Source organism: Rhizophagus irregularis, chromosome 20, assembly GCF_026210795.1.
Source record: "Rhizophagus irregularis chromosome 20, complete sequence".
Taxonomy (NCBI): Eukaryota; Fungi; Glomeromycota; class Glomeromycetes; order Glomerales; family Glomeraceae; genus Rhizophagus; species Rhizophagus irregularis.
The window spans coordinates 211,832-224,802 of NC_089448.1; the positions used below are offsets into that span (position 1 = coordinate 211,832).

At 25.0% G+C, this 12,971-nt stretch overlaps 3 protein-coding genes across 3 annotated transcripts; all 3 read right to left on the bottom strand.

Annotated features, from left to right (window-relative positions):
• Nucleotides 1-120: 120 nt before the first annotated feature.
• On the bottom strand, nucleotides 121-1,617 carry OCT59_012683 (uncharacterized protein; the record flags this gene model as incomplete). Its single annotated transcript, XM_066140278.1, has 1 exon — nucleotides 121-1,617. The coding sequence occupies one exon, from the start codon at nucleotides 1,615-1,617 to the stop codon at nucleotides 121-123; it is 1,497 nt and encodes a 498-aa protein (XP_066001167.1).
• A 1,972-nt stretch (nucleotides 1,618-3,589) lies between these two features.
• On the bottom strand, nucleotides 3,590-5,080 carry OCT59_012684 (uncharacterized protein; the record flags this gene model as incomplete). The annotated part of the gene is made up of 1 exon (XM_066140279.1): nucleotides 3,590-5,080. The coding sequence occupies one exon, from the start codon at nucleotides 5,078-5,080 to the stop codon at nucleotides 3,590-3,592; it is 1,491 nt and encodes a 496-aa protein (XP_066001168.1).
• A 4,533-nt stretch (nucleotides 5,081-9,613) lies between these two features.
• OCT59_012685 (uncharacterized protein) lies at nucleotides 9,614-11,101 on the bottom strand (the record flags this gene model as incomplete). Its single annotated transcript, XM_066140280.1, has 1 exon — nucleotides 9,614-11,101. One exon carries the CDS (start codon nucleotides 11,099-11,101, stop codon nucleotides 9,614-9,616), a length of 1,488 nt encoding a protein of 495 aa, XP_066001169.1.
• Nucleotides 11,102-12,971: the final 1,870 nt, after the last annotated feature.

Below are 12,971 nucleotides of genomic sequence, written 5' to 3' on the forward strand. Positions count from 1 at the left end.
TTACATATCATAATCTCAATTTATTAGATATTAAGAACCTAATAGGCTAATACATTATATACTCTATATAACAATTTCTAATATAAAAGAATCAGCTAAAAGCGTGGCCGTGGCAATGATTCATATTTTAAAATTAATATCTTCTACATACACGTAAGATTCACATTTAAAACTTTTAATTACTCCATTATTTTTATATTTATTAATCAAATTTTTATAATCTTCTCCTTTATAAATAGAATTGGATGTAAGTATGGAAAGTGCAGGTCGGTCTCTCCATTTTTCTAAGAATTCTTCCTCCAAGACTTCCAAAGAGACATTAAAATCACTAAAAAATCTGATTTCTCTTAGATTAGTTGGTGCTGATTTAATTAATATTTTTAATATTTCTTTTCTATTTTCTAAAACTTCTTCTTCAGTTTCTTCAGTTTCATAATAATTTGATGTAATTAATATTAATGACTTCAAATTTTGACAAACTTGTAATAATTTTTCAAATTCAATGAAATGATTTTTTGATGGTAAAAATGCAAGCGATAGATATTCAATCGAAGGACAATTTTCATAAATTTTACGTATAAAAATGAGAGATTCATCACTAAAATTATCTTGATAATATATAAAATCATGAGGTTTTAATGAAACTTCTTTAAGATGTCCTCCACTATTTTCAATTATGATTGAAGTTTCACCTATTGTAATATAATCTATATTAAGGATTTCAAGATTATTATAGACTAACGTCTTGAATGTACTTTCATAAATAAAACTAAGATCATTGATTTTTAAAGTTTTTATATTATGAAGTTTTAGAAGTAATCTTTGCATTATTGTATAATCAAAACTATCAGTATATAGAAAAGATAGTTTAAGATGATTAAGAAAGCCTGCCTTTTTTTCTAATTCAAGAAAGATTTCTTTATAAGGATCATCTATAAAATAATCAACATCAAAATCATCAGTCCATTCAAAATATTTTAAATTCTTTTGAACTTCAATTAATTTAGCAATTCCAGAGTTGGATTTTGGTACTATATTAACAGCAATAATGAGTCTCTGTATAAATTGACAAATACGAGCTAATCCATAAAAGTATGAAGGATCAATAGATGTATCACATTTTAGTTCACATAATGATTCAAGACGATTTTTAGCTTCCGGAATATAAAATATTTGGTGTTTAATTAAATTCATATCTAAACACTTCAACTCTTGAAATTTCTTCATAAAGAGACAATAAAATTCTTGTTGTAAAAGAAATTGATTATAAGCTAAAGAGGATCCAATAGAAGTTATAGTATTCAAAGTATTTACATTAATACTTCTACAGAATGATAAATAATCGAACAAAAGTGGTTGAAATGAAACTGATGATAATTGTATTCCTTGTCTTGTTAGGAATTCTTTAATATCATCAGATAAATATGAAGCAATGATTATAAATAAATAATTTTTATTTCTATACTTTATATCATAGCACCAGGGATTTCTCCATAAAATTGGAATCACCGTTTCACACCAAATTCTATTGACCATTAAACAAGAAAAGAGAGATTTTGAATCGACTTGTAATTCTTCAAATATTAAGAAAAGAATATCTTTATTGAGTTTTGCCATCCTTTTATCCAAAAATAGTTTGGAATAAATCTTTTATAATTGGGGTTTTTTTGAGATAACTTTAAATATAATTTTATCAAAATGTTAAAATTATTTTTTTTTAAAAAAAAAAAAAATAAGCAAAATAAGTAAACAAATAAGTAAAATAAAAGAAATGAAAACTATTTAATAATAAATACCGGAGCCAAATTCCGGACAAATTAAATTGTTTTGTGCGACCGTAGTACCATGCGACCATAATGACGATCAAACAGTCAGGGTCTTACAATACCATGTGATGCTTATTATTGAACACGTGATTGTAGTAATGAATATTTAACATTATCGAAGACGTGCCTTACGTGCCTAGTATTTATATTTTAAAATCTATACAGTATTTATTTAAGTTCAAATCTAAATTCTTTGGTTACTCCGCCATTATTGGTTTGTTTTTATTTATTAATCATTTTTTTATGGAAAGTGCAGGTCGATCTCTCTAAAAATTTATTAACAATTTATATCACTTAAATTTTTAAATTATTGTTATTATTATTGTTCAAGTTTTATTGGTGCGATAAACCACTCAATGGCGGACAATTTTTTAATAATTTTTCAAATTCATTAAAATGCTCCTTTAATGGCGGAAATTTAAGTGATAGACACTCAACTGAAAGACAATTCTTATAAACTTTACGAATAATAAGGCCACACAAATTCAATTTTTCAGTTCACGTAACATTGAAATTTAAAATCGACCCGGGACCCAGGGTTTATTGTTTATTAATAAAAAAAGTTTATATATAAAATCGTGACATCTGATTGGTTGACTTTTAAAGGGGAGGGCCCTATAAAAACGAAATGTGTCAAATTTATTTTAAATTCGTGCTCATGTGTAATAAATGTCTAAAAAAGTGCCATTTTGTTTAATTTTTGTTTTTTTGTAATATGACATAATGGTGCTTTTTTAGACATTTATTACACATGAGCGCAAATATAAAACAAATTCAACACATTTCGTTTTGATAGCGGGGTAATTAAAGAATTGATTTTCGCTCCAGAAGTTCTCAGCCACGTGATAAACCGCCAATAAAATTGCGTTATGATCACGTGATAAGCTTTTTATACATAAACTTTTTTTATTGAAATTTGAAAAAGTGACCCGGCCGGGTGAAGTGAACCGAAAATCGAATTTGTGTGGCCTAAAAATTAGAGAACTTTCATTAAACTCATTATCAAAAATATAAGAACCATAAAACTTTAATATAATTTCTTTGAGATGCCCTCTACTATTTTCGATCATATTTTACCTAATTATATTTTTCATATAAAAATTTTTCACAACAAACATTAGTTATTCTATAAAACTATTTTTTCTATTCCTCTACATTTCTTTATATTTCTACAAAATTTCTTTAATTTAGTTCTTCCTTTATTGCTCCCCTAATCACTCTTCCCTTTCCTTAATTGTTTAGAGCGTTATAGTACTATGTGAGGGACATCATGGGTGTCTAGTACTTTTTGTAAGCATGTGGTAATTGTCATGATATAGCGCACTTCTTAATTGTGGTAGGATCGTAGTACATAATCATATGAGAGAGCATGTGATAAACCTTAACAATTTTTATAGTATCAAATTTTATAACAAGTTACGTATTTTATTCAAGCACATGTACTAATTGTACTATGTAACGCTGTCGCAGAACTATGGCATGATAATATTCATGTATGTAAAGATATTATTCTCTTAATTTCAAAATTAACAGATATTTTTTTTTCTGTGGATGAATTCATAATTTTTATTACTCACGATGTACTAGTACATAATTCAATGCTCAATATCATTGATTCCCATAACTATTATTGAAAAAAGATCTGCCGAATAAATTACTAGTGAATAAAACATCTTAGCCTATTAAATTTATTAAGAACTTAATACTCTACTGACATGATGCTAATTCTAATATAAAAGAATCAACTAAAAGTTGACAATGATTCATATTTTAAAGTTCATATCTTCTACATACACGCCAGATTCACATTTAAAACTTTTAATTACTCCATTATTTTTATATTTATTAATCAAATTTTTATAATCTTCTCCTTCATAAATAGGATTGGATGTAAGTATAGAAAGTGCCGGTCGGTCACTCCATTTTTCTAAGAATTCTTCCAAGGCTTCCAAAGAGACATTAAAATCATTAAAAAATCTAATTTCTCTTAGATTAGTTGGTGCTGATCTAATTAATATTTTTAATATTTCTTTTCTATTTTCTAAAACTTCTTCTTCAGTTTCGTATATATAACAATTTGATGTAATTAATAATAATGACTTCAAATTTTGGCAAACTTGTAATAATTTTTCAAATTCAATGAAATGATTTCTTGATGGAAAAAATGCAAGCGATAGATATTCAATCGAAGGACAATTTTCATAAATTTTACGTATAAAAATGAGAGATTCATTACTAAAATATTCTTGATAATATATAAATTCATGAGGTTTTAATGAAACTTCTTTAAGATGTCCTCCACTATTTTCAATTATAATTGAAGTTTCACCTATTGAAATATAATCTATATTAAGGATTTCAAGGTCATTATAGACTAACGTCTTGAATGTACTTGCATTAATAAAACTAAGCTCATTAATTTTTAAAGTTTTTATATTATGAAGTTTTAGAAGTAATCTTCGCATTATTATATAATTAAAACTTTCAATATATAGGAAAGATAGTTTAAGATGATTGAGAAAGCCTGCCTTTTTTTCTAATTCAAGAAAGGTTTCCTCATAAGGATCATCTGTAAGATTATCAACATCAAAATCATCAGTCCATTCAAAATATTTTAAATTCTTTTGAACTTCAATTAATTTAGTAATTCCAGAGTTGGACTTTGATACTAGTACATTAACAATGATGAGTCTCTGTATATATTGACAAATACGAGCTAATCCATAAAAATATGAAGGATCAATGGATGTATCACATTTTAGTTCACATAATGATTCAAGACGATTTTTAGCTTCCGGAATATAAAATATTTGGTGTTCAATTAGTTTCATATCTAAATACTTCAACTCTTGAAATTTCTTCATAAAGAGACAATAAAATTCTTGTTGTAAAAGAAATTGATTATAAGCTAAAGAGGATCCAATAGAAGTTATAGTATTCAAAGTATTTACATTAATACTTCTACAGAATGATAAATAATCGAACAAAAGTGGTTGAAATAAAACTGGTTGTAATTGTATTCCTTGTCTTGTTAGGAATTCTTTAATATCATCAGATAAATATGAAGCAATGATTATAAATAAATAATTTTTATTACTATAATTTATATCATAGCACCAAGGATTTCTCCATAAAATTGGAATCACCGTTTCACACCAAATTCTATTGACCATTAAACAAGAAAAGAGAGATTTTGAATCGACTTCTAATTCTTCAAATATTAAGAAAAGAATATCTTTATTGAGTTTTGCCATCCTTTTATCCAAAAATAGTTTGGAATAAATCTTTTATAATTGTGTTTTTTTTTGAGATAACTTTAAATATAATTTTATCAAAATGTTAAAATTATTTTTTTTAAAAAAAAAAAAATAAGCAAAATAAGTAAACAAATAAGTGAAATACAAGAAATGAAAACTATTAATAATAAAATACCGGAGCCAAATTCCGGACAAATTAAATTGTTTTGTGCGACCGTAGTACCATGCAATCATAATGACGATCAAACAGGGTCTTACAATACCATGTGATGCTTATTATTGAACACGTGATTGTAGTAATGAATATTCCTAGTATTTATATTTTAATATCTATACAGTATTTATTTAAGTTCAAATCTAAATTCCTTTGTTAGTCCATTATTAGTCGATCTCTCCACTTTTCTCGAACAATAATAATAACAATAATTTAAAAATTTAAGTGATATAAATTGTTAGAAGTATAATTTTTAAAGTTTTATTGGTGCGATAAACCACTCAACGGTGGGCAATTTTTAATAGTTTTTCAAATTCATTAAAATGCTCCTTTGATGGCGGAAATGTAAGTGATAGACATTCAACTGAAAGACAATCATTCTTATAAACTTTATGAATAATAAAAATAAGAGAGCTTTCATTAAACTAATTATCAGAAATATAAGAACCATAAAACTTTAATATAACTTCCTTGAGATCATGGTCTCTACTAGTTTCGATCATATTAATAGAAGCTAATGTTAATTTACATTAAAAATTTCAGGATCATTAAACACCAACATTTTTACATCTAGTTCTTCAAAAAATAATGAAATAAAGTACTATTTACTAATGTTTTTAGTTTAAGAAGTTTTGAAGTGCATTTTGTGCTTATAATTAAAATTTACATATTTAAAGTACATTTATAAATGCTTAAGAATGTTTGCCTTTTTTTTAAATTCAAGAAGAATTTCTTTATAAGGATCATTGTAAAATAGTAATCAATATCTTCAAAATTATCATTCAATTCAAAATACTTTAAATTCTTCTGAACTTCAATTAATTTAATAATTCCATGAACGTCTTTTTGGTTTACATTAAAAATGATGAGTCTTTGTATACATTGACAAAACGTGCTAATCCATAAAAGTATGTAAAATCAACGGATGTATTACATTCTAATTCACAGAGTGATTCAAGGCGATCATTCTAATTTTGAGAATCGATTATAGAATCAACTAACCACAATTAATTGAATCTCAAGATTCGATTTAAAAATTCGATTTTCGGTTTCGATTAATCGATTCTAATTCGATATTATGTACCATAAAAATCATGACATTTGGGGTGTCACAACTTAGATGATCATGGTTTTTACGTAAAATCGATTTTTTTTTATTCTTTTAATATTTACATCATTGTCACTGGTTAATTCTAGCTAGCCTTGAAGTAGCTAATAAACATGACTTTTCATTCAATAGGTCAAATCGACCACTTTCTAAGTCAAATTGACCACTTTTAACCATTAGAAATAGTTTCACTTAAGCAAAGGCCTTCTTTGTGCAGTAACATTACACAAATTTTGACTACATAGCTGACAGTATTCACTTATAAACACGTATTGGTATAAGTTTTATACCACCTTGTAACCAAAAAAAAGTCGAAAACTTTTAGGTTACACGAAGTTAATTCCGGCCGGAATTAAAGCTCGGCCGGAATTAGAATTTTATTTAATCGTTAAAAACTTAAATTTTTTATATTAGTACTTCAGGCCAAACATCAATGGAAACGAATCATAAAAGGTAAAAAATTGTTTAGGCGTCAGATTCGATTTATTCATGCGATTTTCGATTATTCGATTCAGAATCGATTTTCGATTAATTAGACTATCGCAGAATCGATTCCAATCCCTAAATTGAACTAATATCTAAATACTTCAACTCTGGAAATTTCTTCATAAAGAGACCATAAAACTCTTGTTGTAAAAGGAATTGATTATAAGCTAAAGAGGATCTGATAGAAGTTATAGTATTCACGGCATTTATATTATTATTATTTCTACAGGAAAATAAATCAAACAAAAGTAGTTGAAATGAAACTGATGATATTTGGATTCCTTTCCTTGTCAGGAATCCTTAATATCATCAGCAGCTAAAGTATAACGGACTTTTTTAATATATTTATTTTTTCAGGTTTTATAAACTGGAAATTTTATTTTTTTTACCTTTTTTTTATTTTTATAGGTCAAATTTTTTTTTTGAAAAAAAAAATACCACTTTTTTTTCCAGTTCTTTCAGTTAAAAAAAATTTATTTAATTGGTTTCAATTTTTTTTATTATTCATTAATTAATAATATACACTAATAGAGAAATACCATCAGTAAATTTTTAATTTATATAAAATAAAATATTTATCTGTTATGTTGTTATTAAATTAGCAGATCATTTTTTTTTTTAACTGAATGAATTTACCAATTCATTGATGCCGTGGTTATTTTGTAGTATAAGTGGCGTGGATGAATAAAATAAGTGAAATTGGTTCAATAGTCATAAGATTGTTAATATGTGACAGATTTTAAAGTAATTGTGTTTTACTCATATTGCAATAACCACCGGTTTCTATCTGAGTAATGAGGCTGATTGTTTTTCGCGTTTCAATAGAACTTATTTTTCAAAACTGTGGGAAAATCTTAAAATATTTTTTTTTGTATATTTTTTTACTTCTATTACATAATTATATTTATAAAAATCTTTCACAACATTACTTGTTCTATAAAACTATTTTTTCTATTCCTCTACATTTCTTTATATTTCTACAAAATTTCTTTACCTTAATTCTTCCTTTATTGCTCCCTAATCACTTTTCCCTTTCCCTAATCACTAATCTTGGTTTAGGTGCGTGGTGTGAAAATTGTTTGGAGCGTTATAATACTATGTGAGGGACATAGGTGTCTACTTTTTGTAAGCTTGTTGTAATTGTCATTATATAGTGCACTTCTTAATTGTGGTAGGACCGTAGTACATAATCATATGAGAAAGCATGTGATAAACCTTAAAAAACCGAAGTGAACTGTGTTAAATGTCATTTTTATAGTATCAAATTTTATAACAAGTTACGTATTTTATTCAAGTACATGTACTAATTGTACTATGTAGAACTATGGCATGATAATATTTGAAAAATCGAATTAAGAAAGAAACTAATAATTCAGTACTATCTTCTGGAAAAAATTTTTATAAATGTATCATGTATGACCCTCTTAATTTCAAAATTAACAGATATTTTTTTTTCTGTGGATGAAATACATAATTTTTATTACTCACGATGTACTAGTACATAATTCAATGCTCAATATCATTGATTCCCACAACTATTATTAAAAAAAGATCTAATAAAACATCTTAGTCTATTAAATTTATTAAGAACTTAATACTCTACCATCAGGAGATTATATGAGGCGAATATTAGCGTAGAGTTGTCAAATATGTATAATCCCTGGAAATTTATGCTCCGTAAAAATCTATAAATATACAATTTTGCATAATTTACACTTAAAACATAGTTATTTAATAAGGCGTATCTTAAAAAATGTCATAAAATTTTCGCGAATAGGTAGTTTTGAAGTTTTATACCTTGAAATAACTTCTTGAACATGTAATTTAAGTAATCTACACAAAAAAACAATTTAAAAAAATATTTCGTTGATTTTGTATATTAAAAAGTTTCATAAATTCTACATAAGTAGATAGTTTCAGCAATCTATACTTTCGAAATTTGCATAAATACATGATTTTGCATAACCCACGCGAAAATGTAACCTAAAATATTTTGAAAAATTTTTATTTAAAAAAGTTGATTAAAATTTACACAAATAGATATATATACGCTAAAAAAAAAATTTCTAATAATATATGATAACAATTAAAAATATTTTTAACACTGAGTCAAGGAAAATTAGCAAATGTAAAAAAAAATTATATAAATACATTTTTATTCTAAGATAAATATGAAATATAATATTAATAATTAAAAAAAAGAACAAATAGTGTAGTGGTCGACTTAATATCGATATTAATAGTTTATCTCGAGGTATTCGGTTCGATTCTTAGTATAAGTAAAAAAAATAAATAAATAAAATGTAATTAATTATGTTCGATTCCTTAGTATAAGTAAAAAAAATAAATAAATAAAATGTAATTAATTATGAGGTATTGGTTCGATTCTTAGTGTACTAAGTAAAAAATAATAAAATGTATTCAGTTTAACTCCTTAATGTGAGTAAAAAAAAATAATAAATATAAAATGTGAAAAAATTAAGAGAAAATTTTTATTACATTATTTTTCACTATTAAAAAAACTTCGTCATTTTTAAAAATACACCATTTTATACTATTGAAAATTCCTCTAAATTTTTCACACTCGTATATCGTCGCGAGTGGTGTAGATTTGCGTAGTTTTTTCACACGTGTATTATTTTGTAGATCTACGCTTATTTTATTCTCCTGATGACATACTAATTTCTAATATAAAAGAATCAACTAAAAGTGTCACAATGATTTATATTTTAAAGTTCATATCTTCTACATACACGTCAGATTCACATTTAAAACTTTTAATTACTCCATTATTTTTATATTTATTAATCAAATTTTTATAATCTTCTCCTTCATAATTGTAATTAGATGTAAGTATAGAAAGTGCAGGTCGGTCTCTCCATTTTTCTAAGAATTCTTCCAAGACTTCCAAAGAGACATTAAAATCATTAAAAAATCTAATTTCTCTTAGATTAGTTGGTGCTGATTTAATTAATATTTTTAATATTTCTTTTCTATTTTCTAAAATTTCTTCTTTAGTTTCGTATATATAACAATTTGATGTAATTAATAATAATGACTTCAGATTTTGGCAAACTTGTAATAATTTTTCAAATTCAATGAAATGATTTCTTGATGGTAAAAATGCAAGTGATAGATATTCAATCGAAGGACAATTTTCATAAATTTTACGCATAAAAATGAGAGATTCATCACTAAAATATTCTTGATAATATATAAATTCATGAGGTTTTAATGAAACTTCTTTAAGATGTCCTCCACTATTTTCAATTATAATTGAAGTTTCACCTATTGAAATATAATCTATATTAAGGATTTCAAGGTCATTATAGACTAACGTCTTCGATGTACTTTCATTAATAAAACTAAGTTCATTAATTTTTAAAGTTTTTATATTATGAAGTTTTGGAAGTAATCTTCGCATTATTGTATAATCAAAACTATCCATATATAGGAAAGATAGTTTAAGATGATTAAGAAAGCCTGCCTTTTTTTCTAATTCAAGAAAGGTTTCCTTATAAGGATCATCTGTAAGATAATCAACATCAAAATCATCGGTCCATTCAAAATATTTTAAATTCTTTTGAACTTCAATTAATTTAGCAATTCCAGAGTTGGACTTTGATACTACATTAACAATGATGAGTCTCTGTATATATTGACAAATACGAGCCAATCCATAAAAATATGAAGGATCAATAGATGTATCACATTTTAGTTCACATAATGATTCAAGACGATTTTTAGCTTCTGGAATATAAAATATTTGGTGTTCAATTAGTTTCATATCTAAATACTTCAACTCTTGAAATTTTTTCATAAAGAGACAATAAAATTCTTGTTGTAAAAGAAATTGATTATAAGCTAAAGAGGATCCAATAGAAGTTATAGTATTCAAAGTTTTTACATTAATACTTCTACAGAATGATAAATAATCGAACAAAAGTGGTTGAAATGAAACTGATGGTAATTGTATTCCTTGTCTTGTCAGGAATTCTTTAGTATCATCAGATAAATATGAAGCAATGATCATAAATAAATAATTTTTATTACTATAATTTATATCATAGCACCAAGGATTTCTCCATAAAATTGGAATTACCGTTTCACACCAAATTTTATTGACCATTAGACAAAAAAAGAGAGATTTTGAATCGACTTGTAATTCTTCGAATATTAAGAAAAGAATATCTTTATTGAGTTTTGCCATCCTTTTATCCAAAAAATAGTTTGGAATAAATCTTTTATAATTGGAATTTTTTTGAGATAACTTTAAATATAATTTTACAAAATGTTAAATTATTTTTTTTTTAAAAAAAAATAAGTAAAATAGTAAACAAATAAGTGAAATAAAAGAAATGAAAACTACAGTATTAATAAATACCGGAACCAAATTCCGGACAAATTAAATTGTTCTGTGTGACCGTAGTACCATGCAACCATAATGACGATCAAACAGGGTCTTACAATACCATGTGATGCTTATTTATTGAACACGTGATTGTAGTAATGAATATTTAACATTATCATTATTATTTTATTAATCAATTTTTTTATGAAAAGTGCAGGTCGATCTTTCCATTTTTCTCTAAAAATTATACCTGATACTAACAATTTACATCATTTAAATTTTAAATTGTTAATGTTACTATTACAGTATTATTGTTCAAGTTTTATTGGTACGATAAATCACTCAACAGCGGAATCAAAAAATAACATGTAATCTAATTTTAATATTAAATAATAGATTATAAATTCTTTTTATTGTTTATAAGGATTATTATAGTCAAATTTTCAATCTCAAGGTTCGAGATATTTAAGAATCATTCATAGTGTTATAAGAAATTCTATTTTATAAAACCAAAAAAATTCTGAAATTTTATCAATTTTAAATGAAGTCATTAAATAAACCGTACGTTATTGAATTTTTGACAAATAATTTTATAATGGATATACTAACTGTTTCTTCATCTTGTGATGAAGGACAGACTGTCTCTTTAACTTTTTAAATTGATATGATAAAGAAAAATTTCGTGCAAGAATTTTGTGCAACATAATGTGATTTATCACACATTTATATTACGATATTGTTAATCACGCTTTAGATTGATTCTTTATTTGTCACTAAATTAGATCTATCCAGAATAAGCATCAAGTTTTTTCAACATTGTAAGTCTTTTAATAAAAAGACCAAGTATCAACCATTGATATTCTTGTTCAAATACTGAAAATTCTATGGGATAATTTGTTCCATTAGGTTATTAAAGATTTTTCTTTACATTTTCCAGATTTAGACATTCCAAAAATTAATATTATTTATAAGCTCCCCTTAATTATATTTTTAGATATTTTATTCTGTGAATTTTTTTTTTTTAAATATCTAGTCTTGTCTTGTATGTTTCAAAGTTTTTAAATTCGGAAAAATATAGAAAACGAGTTCGTTCAATATTGTTACGCTTTTACAAATTCTTTTTTTCAAAATTTTCAATTGCTTTCTCGTATCACGTAATGTTTTTATTTAAATTCTTTTAAATTAAGGGCTTTAGTATTTTTTTTTTATTTTTAAAAAATAAATTTAGTAACGTATTCATATTTGACATAGATTACATTTAATTTTAGAAATAATCAATAAAAATTGATTAACCCTATAACTAAACAGTCTATTCTAAAAAGGCTAAACTATGCTAAACTAATCTACTAAACGTAACCTATAATAAAAATTGAAAGTTGTAATAAAATTATATAAAGAAGTTAATAAAGTTATTTGTCTAACTTAAAAATTTACTAAATTTACTACAATTTGTGCTTCGGAACAAAATTTTTTTCGAATTTCGGATCGGCATGAGTGTGTGACAAATGTAATAAAATAACGTTAAACTAAAATTGCTTTAGTTATAAAAATGTGGCAAAATTTATTTAATTTTGGCAATTGCGGCTTTTTATTTAAATTCTCTATAATAGGCAACGTGAGTTTATATTTTATATTAACTCTATCAACTAATGATTTCAGTAAACTATGCAAACTAATCTGATTCCGATTCTACATCGCCACGTGTTATTGATTTCTTTTTCTTATGTTT